Below are 12,658 nucleotides of genomic sequence, written 5' to 3' on the forward strand. Positions count from 1 at the left end.
CCATCATTTACTAAGTGGATATGCATTCTAATGTCACAGGATTTGTTGTTAATCCATTGGAATAAAAGAAGAATTAATAATACCTGCATGGATTATGTTTCGTTCCGGATACAGGGATTTGGCACCATTTCACTCGCCAATCATACTCCTACAGTTCTGGTTAATCTATCAATGTCAAGACCAGGACGAAAGCAAAAACTTAATTTTCAATTTATGCTTATCAGGAATACTTGAAGAAATAAAGGAAAAAAATAACAAATCTGTCGGTTTATAAACCCACTAAGAGCTGCTGACAAGAAAAAATGCCTTGAGTAAAATCGTTACACCAAGTAGCACGATACAAAAATTATAAAAGAGAGATAGAGAGGATATTTGAAAGACTAAATTATAAGGAAATTTGATATATTTAGCCAATTTACGTTTATAATATTCAAGGAACAAAACTGAATAATTTAATCATAGGACCGATTATAACTGATGGAATAAAAGCAGAATTAACGAGCGCATAACGATAACCCTTAAAAATGGAAAAACAAAGAAAAATAGCAAACCAGATATGAAAGAAACAATCTGTTGTAAAATAGCATAAATCTTACTACAGCCCTTGTGAGCGTATTCATTTTAGGCTAATTTCTACTAATAGGCTACTTTAAATAAATAAGGCAATTTTGAGATGAATGGTGGGAAGAGGAATTACTAAAAATCTTATATATTTACATTTAAAAATTTATCAAGCATTTACCTTAGCATATATGTGCAATATCCTATTTATTGTCTTCACTACGTCAGTCCGTCCGCATGTAATAACGCGACTCTTAATGGCTGTGTTTTCATAAAAAAGTTTATATTTGGCTCCTGTTGAAAAAGTTGTCGAGCCATTACAAATGTCATTAAAATCGGATCAATAGAAATTGGAAATTATTATTTGTCTGTGTGTCGGCTATCGTATAATGAAACTGGCTAATCTAGCATAATTAAGGGTGCTTGAATTTAGAAACTAGTAAATTTAAGAACTTAGATTCTTTTCTTTATTAACAATTAACTTTAATTTTTATTAAATAATCCCAACTTTTTGATAAAAATTACGAGCAGCATCGACAAAAAGGGCAGCAAAGATTCTTGTTAGAAATAACTCTGTGCTGAAGCACTAATCGCTGCTTTAAGTTATGTAATGAGGTGCGTACACCCCTAAGGAGCAACATTCATTAGTTTTTATAAAAGCACGATGGAAAAAAAAGCCTCGATTTAATGACCACCTATGATGGAAGAGAAGACTTCGGGCTATTGAATGAATACGGATGTATAGAACTAAATTAGGTTTAATTAGGTATTTAAAAATTTGTCTAACAATATTCAGTTTTTTTTATTCATTTTGAACCAGAGCTGCACTGTTCATTATTTGAAGCATTGTATCTGATACCATTAAAGCAGATAGTACCGGTGGATCTCCAGTTAGTGCTCTGTAATCGTTGGTGAAAGAAGCTGTGATGAGGGGAAGGGGTTCAACACTGTCCCTCTGATTGTCATTGCAGCTTTGGATGTTCTCTATCTAAATGCCCGCCATATGTCTGGAGGAAAACCTCAGCCCTGTCTCTAAGGCCAGCTAATTCATCACCACTAAGCGCAATTCGTCATGCCTAGAAACATAGTGACAAACGCTCAACATTGCCTTTAATCAATATAGGATAGGCCGAATTTGTTATGGTGCCCGAATAATGCCACGATCTCTTTTGTCTATTCAGTAGAAGATAAGGCTGTAGCATCTGCAAGCAACAAGAATGATCCGGAAGCTTTTTTTTTATTGCGAAAAACATCCATGAATACAGCAACTGCTTTTTATTCCACACATTTTTCAATGATCTTTGAGTATTTTCAATACACTCATCCTATAACAGAAGTTTAATTTCATTTTATCTTAATCTCACAGATAATCTCATTTTAACATCATCCCTTCTATTATATATTCGCCAAATTTTATTTATTTTACTGTTAAAAGAAACTTTAAGCAATTATTGACTCTCCTGAGGAAGAAAACAAAATTAAATAAATATTTTAATTCATGGAATGTAACAGTTATTTTTTTTTTAAAGCCTGCGTTTATTTTCTTCTCCCAAAATTCTGGATAATTGTTTCATTTATGTTTATTAAAAATAAATGACATTCGTACGAAACGAAATAACCACCTTTGTGTGCTCCACATTAAAAGTTAAGTACTACTTATTTATTAAATTACCAAAGTGACTAAGATAAACTTCTTGGTGTTATTAGCTTGTGACTAATTAGAATCATTAACCAATAACTTTAATTATGGCAACGCCATTAAACTAACGCAAACCGAGCTAATAAGAAATATAATTTTACATAAGGTCGTATTCGCATTTCAATGTTTCTGAAGCTAAATTTATACTTCTGATATTGAGATATACTGAAAGAAACTCGCACTTTTAAAATAGCCTCTGAAATAATTGGGAAAAATGATTACCTTCCACAAGATTGGCTCTTATCTTCACCTGCCACTGAATAAGCAGCTCTCGGGAATCAAAGGCCAGGACAACCACGACTTCAGAACAGATGAGGGCCATTGTGTTGCTTTCCTTGTCCAGCGTAAAACCCGTTTCCATTCCCAAGAAGTCTTCGAGCGACAGAGAAGCCTTAGTTGGGCCATTTCTGCAGCGGTCTTTACTGTCTCGGTACAGCTGAAGGTGAAGGCAATCTATGAAGGAATAGAAAAGCTAACATAAAATTCCAAGTACCCTTTGCTCAAAGAAACAGCCATCCATGTATCATCCAGAGGTTATAAATTAAATTCACCTTATCAACCAATAACAAGAACTGTAGTAGATGTAAAGATCATTGCATACACATTGCTAGATATTCCCCGGATAAGCAATCCTGGTAAATCTGAAACTGCGTTGAACTGTATGATTTTAGCAAGCTTAAACTGAACTCAGTATTGAATGCAAGATAATTGAGAATAAAGATTAGCCCACAACTTGAAAAAGTTTTATCGATATAAAAAATGTTTCATTTATTATTTTGCAATGATTAACCCTTAAATTAGCCGTTCAATCATTATTTATTAATTTTACTTGCTTATCAAGTATTTAAATATTCCAAGACTACACTATAGTCACAAAAAAGAGAGAGAAAATAGGAAAAATCCGAAATACAAGTTGCTGAAGTCCCATCCATCATAAGTACCCGAACAGACTAACTAGATGGTTCCTAGATAATCCTCTATGAAGTTTCTCTTCGTGAGAACTCGGTAAGAAATTCATGGATCAGTACAACTCTTCCCGGTAATTATCCTATCCCGATTCGTGTGTCATCTATTACCTAAGTCGAAGTATGAATTTCTACAGGTTATTACGTCTGGTAATGCATTTGAACAAGAACCTGTATGTGTGTGTGTTATGTAAATTGGCAAGCACAGTCATTGAAAGACAAAGAACGGAAGAGGGATTGACCGTGGAGTTTCCTTGTTCTGGGTCATTAATGCGTGGGAAACCAACCACATGGTCAATGTCACGCTACATTAGTGAGCACCTGGTCGATTTTCAGCAGCAACGTAAAGTGGTTTACAGTAGGGGACTCCTCTTGCAGTCGCTACAAACATCTTTCGTTAAATTGAGGTTGAAAATACTATCAGGACATGATCAAGTTTCTGCTTATCTCAATTTCTCGTTTAAAATAATTACTGAATGCGGAAGTAGCTCTGGAACCTGTCTGACAAGAACCATTTTACAAATAAGGTTTAAATTACTACATAAGCTTGTTCTTACTGTTAAACACGTATTAAAGAATGTTTAATGTTTATAAAGGTGGCACTGCCTTGGAGAAAATTCCTTTTCAACAGGCATTGCTGCAGAAAAATTGGAAGTACGTTTTTCACTGGTAGGTTTAAGTACCAAAATCAATATCAAAATGAGCTTACTGCATCGCAGAGGCAATACTTGCTGTCAGCATCGTTCGGATGGAAAGAGATATTTCTTTCATTTTTCCTGAAATACTTGTAGAGCTGGTTGGTTTATAAACATACTGAACACGCTAAAACCTTCGCACTTTCTCTTATTCAAAATTTAAGGGATTAAATTATTTAGACACACACTCAATTTAAAGTAAGATTGATATAACATTTGTCAGGTTTCTTTTTCAGGGAATTTTTGATGTATACGATAGCATTAATATTAATAATGATGTTGCATAACTGGAAATTCTAAAAATGGACCGAATTGAGGGATTTTTAGCAAACTCAGACTGAATTGAATATCAAATGCATGGCAATTACACATATCCATGAACAAATATATGTACTGTGAGAATATACAGTGGCGGATAAAAAAAAAACTGCATCATCTTAAAAAAAGTAACATTTGTGGTGAAAAGTATAAGATATTGTTTGATTACAGTCATTTTGTTTGTCGCAAAGCTCTGCTTCATGAATTCTCAGCCAAAGTTTTTAAAAGAAGACAGTTAAGAACTCTATTGCAGGATACCAATTAATGGAAGTGCTGCACATTTGATGACAGAATGCTCTCTGTACTATCCAATCTTCATTGTTTGCACCTACCGGTATAGCACTCCATCCGGTGGGTGCGGGATTTGTGCATTATAGCACACACAGAATGGGTGATCCAGGTGTTGGTTGGTCCCTGGTGGGGAAATGGCCTGACAGAACACTTTTTTTAGGCCGGTTTTGCAGAGGTTCTGAGTAATAGGTGGAGATGGGCTTATGTCTAGGAGCCACCCTTCATACCAGGACACACACATGCATATGTACACAAGGGGCACATCATATGTAAAAGTATGTATATAAATTTTGTGTATAAGTCTTGTATATAAATTGAATAATATGTATCTTGAGAATGTATATACAGTCGTGTGTTAATAAATGAAAAAGAATTGAATGAAAATGTTGCAAAGCAAATATATTGCGTCAGATAACGCTTCTATTGCATCAGACAGTAATTGCAAGGTATTGCATCAGCCAAAGTACGGCGTGGGAAGGGTATACACGCTCATTAGTGTCCTGTTTTGTGGAGGAGTAAAGCATGGCTCCATATGTTCAGTTGACACCAAGAAAAAAAAAGAGTGTAGTTGTTGCTCTGTCCCAAGTAGGGCTTTCTACGCATGCTGATAAAATAGGCTGCCACTAGTCAACAGTATATCCCGGGTGCTGAAATTAAAGCGTGAAACCGGTGATGTGAAGAGAAGAACTGGATCAGGTCGTAAGAGAGTGACTACTCCTTCCCATAGATCGATATTTGAAATGGCTATGCCTTCGTAATCGCCATGCTAGTGATCCTGATCTAAAACTGGACTTTGAAATGGCCCCTGGTTTTTTGAACAAGTGCTCGAACTATCCAAATACGGCTTTTGGAATGCGGTCTGCATGCCTATCGGCCCAAGAAGAAGCCTTTGTTGACCCAACAAAGGAGGAAGAAGCGACTTGCTTTGCTTGGACTAAAACGCATGTTTCATGGACAAAAGAGCAATGGGACACCGACATCTTTTCTGAAGAATCGAAATTCAACCTGCATGGCTCAGATGGGAAGCGATATATCAGAAGACGGAAACCGGAGGCATACCATTCTGACTGCATAACACCGACTGTAAAGTTCCCCGCCGGTCAGATTGTCTGGGAATGCATAACAAGCAAAGGGGTGGGACGAATTAAGTTTATTAATTCTTCCCACCCCTTTGCATTAACATCATTAACGGAACGGTGAATGCAGAAACCTACACTGCTATCTTGGAGGAGTGCCTGAAACCCGTTATTAGGGATCAGCACACAGACGTCCAAAACTGCATTTTTCAACAGGATTCAGCACCTTGCCACACAGCAAAATTGGTAAATTTTATGCTATTTAGATTTAATGATGAGTTTGTCTTCTTGTCTCACAAGGCTTAAAACATACTTATACCAATGTTTTCCTCGTTTTTCTTCCTGAAATGCTTTCATTACAATGTTGAACTGGCCCGGCAAAAGTCACATTTGAACCCTAATGAAAATTGCTGGTACATAATGTCGTCGAAAATTGCTCAGAAGAAGCTAACAAGTAAGATTCAGCTGCATTGTAAGGGTGTGGTTCCATGAAATTGGGCAACCGTATATCCAGAAGTTGATTAATTCTTTGCCATATCATTGCAAGGCTGTAATTGCAGCTCAAGGAGGAACAACAAAATATTGAGGACTTATTTTGCTGAACAGTACATAATACTATTGCGTTAATTTGTCATTTCAGTTTGTACACGTAAATGCAATAAAATGTATGTTTGGTTGTCATGATTGCCATTTGCATGATTTCTCGTATTTCCATTAATTACGCATTTTACCCTTTGGGAAGATATTTATGGCAATTAGGTATATCAGGTGGAGTCTTTCTATTTGATTTCATTCACAGAGATATATATCCCATCTAACAAATGCATTTCGAATATTTCTGCAACCCACAATGCAGCGCAAAACACATTATTTGCACAATTCACAAGTGATGCAGTTTTTTTTTTATCCGCCACTCTATTAGATGTTTCACCGATTACCACTAGTTTGGAGACATCCAGGTTCGAATCCCATCATTAACATTTGTGTGTGTTATGCAGTATGGCTCTTAAATAACAGTATTTCGCCTTCGCATACTGTGATGATGCAGAAACTCTAGAAAATGGCTAGAAATGAGTATTGTTATATGGTTTTGCAGTGCGCTTTAACCGGAGGAATTTCTAATGACATCTTCAATACCGGCGAGTTAATTAATATCAGGCGGAAGTTGAGCCTTTCTTCGTGATGTGTTCTGGGGACATTTTCGACCTGCAAAACATACAAATCGCACTTTAAATACACATTAGAACAAATACAATGCGCATATTGTCTCTAACTTGTCTAGCCAATAAGAACTTTGACCAATAAATCATCCATTCCTCCTACAGGAGACCAATAGTTTAGCAGTGGGCTGAAAAGGACTGGTGGACAGGACTGTAACTAAAAGGACCAGCAGTACGTCGGGCATAAGAAATCAAAAATAATTGAAGTCTCATTGGACCACAAGGCTTCACTTATCGGCGAAGGAACACTCCCTTATGAGAAATGTCCACGAAATTTGAAATAACGCAGGTTTCCTTTATTAGTCTTTCAAAACTTTAAAAGATCTATTATTAACAATGACCATAACGAGTATGACTCGGAGTCAGCGATGTTCTTTCTTTTTTGCTCTCTCTCTTTCTAGGTAGAAGAACTCTATTATATACAGAAGGTACATTGCTGTATATCCCTTCACGGCTAAAAGTCAGTGGTTTACATAAAAGAAATTACACAACATAATAAGCAAAGATAAAAATAACAAAAAACAAAAACAGCATTATGACTCCAGAAAGATTTGAACACTGGAGTGATGGATAGGTCCTCTGGAGCAGGTTCTAATGTCCTGTGACGTGGTCCTGGGAAGGAAGTCGACCGAGTACGTTCTGCCTATATTTCTTATCTACTGCGAACTTGTAGAGATCGCCGTCCAAGGAGTGTATGTCCTGCAGCATTTAAACCGGTAAGAACCGAAGTTTGCAATTGTTATTAAATGAATTTATTTCAGTTTACTCACCATATTCAGTCATCTTTCAATTGTGTACATTCCTTTTAGAGGCTACTTGGAGCAAAATACGACCTGGTCTACTGAACGTTATTCACATTTTTGATTTTGGTGTTGTAGTAGGTGGTCATAGACCTTGTCCTCTCTTCCTTCCTTTCTGACGCATTCATTAGTGCTTTGGAAAAAAAGCGACCAGTATTCCCCCCCCCCCCCGTGAACGCCAAGGTGGATATAAATACACTTCCAATCTCCCCACAGGTATAAGCCCACGGGGTTCAGGTCTAGTGAACGTACTAAGTGTTCCCCTCCCCTCCAATAACCAAACCCACACTTCTGGAAACTGTGGAGCCATATGTGCATCTGGTGACAGAAGTGTCACGGTGTCTCCCCATGCACGAAGAACGTATGGACGCTTACACGAAATGGAGCATTTTCTACGAGCTCGGGCACCGTTTTATTAGAGAAAGACATAAAGGCATCAGTCGGAACAAAGTGAATGATTAGTCAGATGCCCATCCCGCATACTGTTGGAATATTAGTCATGTGTGTTTGCTATTTCCTCTGTTCATCTGTGAAGATTGCATAAGTCCGGAAATTATTCTTCTGTCCTTGAACTGACCCCCTGATTCTAAAATGTGGGGGTTAGGAGCCTAACAACAAGTCATTGGAAGAAAACTCGTCTTGTATCTGCTCTCCGCCTCACCATGTATACAAGAACGGTGAAATTTGGATTTAGCTAACAATTACTCAAAGAATACATGCCTTCATTAATGAAAGAGAATGTAAAGTAGTCACTACAATTTATTTTACACTTAGCCACACACACACGCACGGCATTAATTCGAATGCTACGTGCTGCTTCTAATGTAACGCGTGTTTCCTGAATTAAAATATTTGCATTTGTAAACTTAATTCCATAGCCTAAGTAATAAACAAAGAGGAACCGCTAAATATCTCTCCAGTTCTGTTTCCTAACGCGCGCAATGCTATTCGATTCACGAGCAGTAAACAATGGATGCGTTGCTGGAATTAGAAGTGGCGCACGAGAGGAACCATTCGTTTTGTATGACTGTCTGTTGGCTTGTTCCAAGGGAGAATCTGTTGGTCCAATGAATGTAGACCATTAAATCATCAAAGCATGAAGCACTGATTTCAAAGAACTCACCGAAACTTCTCCGTAATTCGTAATTATTTGCTGTTACAGCGAAACACTTAAACACGCTGTTCTTATTGCCAATTAGATAAAACTGGCAGAGTGTTTAATGACAAGGCTTCATTAGTTATTTGGGATCGTTTGCTCCATACCTTTGTTCTCTACTGCGCATTCTGTCTTTATCTTATTAAATGTTACGAGAACTTTCAAGTATTTCCTGTTATACACACTCTCTCTCTCCCGGCTTTTATGCTACAAGGCTTCCTGCTCGCATTACTGGTCATTTGCCTCGGCACGAGAATGCATTTTAGCAGGCTTGGTGAGAGAAAGTACATTCCACTAATCAAACAGCAAACAGACGACATTTTACATCACAAAAGGAAAACATTAAACAATTAATTCTTCAACAATACGCATCCTCGGCGTCGTGCACTAACGAATTGCGCGCCCCCGTTTACAAATGCAATCACAGACAGCAGTCATCAGCACCCAACAATCAATTATGTTGGGAGGACCAATTGGAATCTCTTCGAATAATATTTATGTCCTGGACCAGAGATGCGAACACTTCAGGGTTTAAAGTTCCAGGATACACTGCGCTAGCGATGCATACTTTATAACCGCAGGCTAAATTATTAATTTTAATCGTGTTTATGGACTACCGAGTGGACTGCAAAAGGACTTGAAAGAGTCCGAATGGCGATAGAAAAGTAAAACCACAAGTAGAGAAATAAAATTAATATTCTGAATATTAATAATAAATAACATATACTCTGGATTTCTAATAATTTTATATTGGTGAAATCGCCAGTGGATAAGGATAAAATTCCTAAAAAAGATTTCTATACCCTTTGCACAGCCCATGACGCGTCCTTGGTCAATTTAGAGTTTCTCATTCACTGTTTTGAAAACAATATGACATTGACAGAGACACATCATGTAAACCTACTGATCTCTAGTCAACACTTTAAAACCTCAGTTTCGTTTTTTCAACAATCAACGGTTCTTCGCCGATGAACTTTGCGACCTTATAAAATGCTCATAACGTCAGCACTCGATGTTATCTGCTGCCACAGATAAACATAACATTGAAACAGAAACCACCGTAGTAATTTAACGCTAAAAATAATCATTCTTAATGGATTATTCGCAACAAACTACCACTACCGGAAGTTAGATACCACTCGTCTTCAGCCTTGCCCATCTAGTAAGACTTGGTTGTTCAAATAAACACATACCAACGTTTCATTCTCGATTATTACAACAACACGCGAGACACAACAGTCATTCATAACTTAGGCGCCTTATATGAGTCTGTTTAAGGATGGACAACATGTCGATGACCTGTATACAGTGGTATTAAGTTTAAATACATTAACAACTTTACCTAAGTTATGTAAACGTATCTTCCGGCACTATATTGCCTCTAATGTCATTCGTTATTGTACGCAGGGAGTCTCTGCCGTTTAGAATATTTTTTGAGCATTGGACAAAAGGTTTCTATTGATTAACACTCAATTAGATGAACGATCTGTCATGGGTTCGTTGTTGTGACAAGTTCTATTCTGATATGGAAACAAATTACGTTTTTACAATTCAGTTTCGCTACAACTGCTGTACAAATTCCAAAGTAAATAAACGGATCTCTTTTCTGCAATCGGTGGCTGAAGTTGTTCATCAGCGAGGCTTTTTGGGAGCTAAAAAGCCATTGTGTTACTGCATCACTGTCGAGAAGCAGAAACCATTGAGGTGTAAAAAAATATTAGTTTTCCTCGGGCTGTTAAAAGTATCCTTCTGGGAGAAAAAGATGAATTGGGGTTTGATGAAAGAGAGAGATTGCAAGAATAGCTAGGGGGTCTGCAAAGGGGAAATTCCTGAAATAGAAACGTCGTGCTCTTTTAGAAGAATTAAGACTTTTGTCTCGCTCCACGATGTCTTCTACTATAAAAAGAAAACGCGGTCATCAATTAGAATTTCAAGACCGGCGTCAGAAAAAGTATGAAAACTGGCGACGACAAAAACTTAAGAAAACATTGTTGGATGCATTTCTACAGGCGTATTGGCACTTTAAGGGATCCCAGCTAGCACTTTAAGAAATGATCTACGTTCGCTAGCAACCGAGGACGCAGAAAGGAAGCCACACATTGCAGCAATGATTCATTTTTAGACAATGAACAGAGCGAAGCCATGAAAACACTGTTATTTGAGGTACTTTATTAAAGTTACTCTTTCATAAAGAAGGCTTTTTTCCCTTTTATTTTTCTTGGAAAGTAAGAAACTGATATTCTTTAAAGAAATATCATCTCCTAATTGTCTGCGAATGTAACTTTAAAGCAGTAAAAGAATGATATGGTTAAGATGGCGGTGCCGGCCACAATGCAATGATTTGGTTACATTTTACAAGATAATAAAATAATGTATAAATATAATGAAATAAAAGGAATTTAATGAAACATAAAATTGTTTTTATTATAACAAACATTTATTTCTCATATTATTGAACCTAACATTCATGTTCATCAAAGGCCTATTCGTTCAAAGGTGGATTAATATCGGATTAACATCAAGATTATAAATAGGGATTGATATTACTTAATTTGTACCAGATGTCACATTCTTTCATGATGCTAATTCGGTTTTCTGTTAATAATTGTAGATTTTCGAATATTAATTATGAGTAATAAACTACGTTCTTGACCTACTCCAACTAAACTAGATATTGAATGGTAATACGAATTCTAGTTGAACAAAGACGAATCGCAGATCGACAGTAAATTGACAATAGCATTTCTGTATTACGAAATGGCTTAGCAATAACATCTGTCACTGTCATGCAGCCAAGTGGGCCACGGAAATTGTTGTCATGTGGATGAGAGCGACCAAACACGTATTCTCTGTTGAACGGGCAATTTTTGGCAATTCATGTTGTCGCCCTTGCAGTAGAGAAGTTATTTATGTCAGCTAGCTCGCTTTATCTTTCACGAAACAGTCTGGAAATGTTCTGCAGTTTTGTTTGCTCAAAGTAATATTGAGGAGATTCCAAAAAAAAAAAAAATTGTATCTAAATGCATTTGTATTTTGGAATAAAAATGGCTGACAGGAATCGTTAAATCAAAGCCGGTCGAATTACAAATAGTTCAGTCAAAAATACGAATAAATAAAATATCTTGTACTTCATATACTACGGATATCTTGAATTATTTATAGTATTTTAATATTAGTTAAACCAACTGATAAGCGCATATTCATACTCTCCATTTTGGGTAGGAATTTACTTCCTTCGAAGACTATTTCCTATTAGTAGGACAAAACAAAAAAAACCCTAATTTCGTTATGAATGCACCTGTAGCGTTGGTTAGTTCTTTGGAAGGAGAGGATGATTAATGCATCGAATATTTTGGTAACAAAATAAGGGCCATATGAACAGGTACACTTCGTATGACCTTTATCTTACAAATATGTCTTTAAAAGTTTTTAAGGGTCAATTTTTAGTGGTGAGGACTGATAAGCTTGAAATGGAAAACTCGGTGTGGAAGCTTGGTTCAGAGTTCCTCTACTTGAGGCTGGCTATAAAGCTTCAGATGATGAAACCTCAAGTCCTCTAGTGTTCGTGATTTTATTTAAGATCTCTCCAAACGAGTGACATGCGACGTACTTACTCCATTGCTACGGATGAGTTATATTTGATTGTGTACCACGACAGCTCAATGCAAACTGGACTTGCTACCTGAGCATAAGTTGTGGTTTTAGTTCAATTATTCTAATAATTGACACGGGAGTTACAGATATAGTACTAGAAAAACTTGACAATTATTTAGCGTTTTAATATTTATTTGTAAGATGTTGCTAACTACCCTGGCAGTTGTGTGACAAGAATCCACTATTAATGCCAGTTGATTGGTTGTACTATTTTTCAGCATCA

The 12,658-nt window shown here is 36.8% G+C and overlaps 1 protein-coding gene across 2 annotated transcripts in view; it reads right to left on the bottom strand.

Annotated features, from left to right (window-relative positions):
• LOC150088123 (uncharacterized) overlaps positions 1 to 12,658 on the bottom strand; it is a 146,150-nt gene that overhangs the window by 27,575 nt on the left and 105,917 nt on the right. For both annotated transcript variants that reach the window (XM_090369342.1, XM_090369343.1), the window contains one exon: positions 2,483 to 2,713. In XM_090369342.1, the coding sequence (XP_090225468.1) occupies positions 2,483 to 2,713 (231 nt within the window). The remainder of the gene's footprint in view (positions 1 to 2,482; positions 2,714 to 12,658) is intronic.

Source organism: Mastigoproctus giganteus, chromosome 3, assembly GCF_048544385.1.
Source record: "Mastigoproctus giganteus isolate SK-2022 chromosome 3, ASM4854438v1, whole genome shotgun sequence".
NCBI lineage: Eukaryota > Metazoa > Arthropoda > Arachnida > Uropygi > Thelyphonidae > Mastigoproctus > Mastigoproctus giganteus.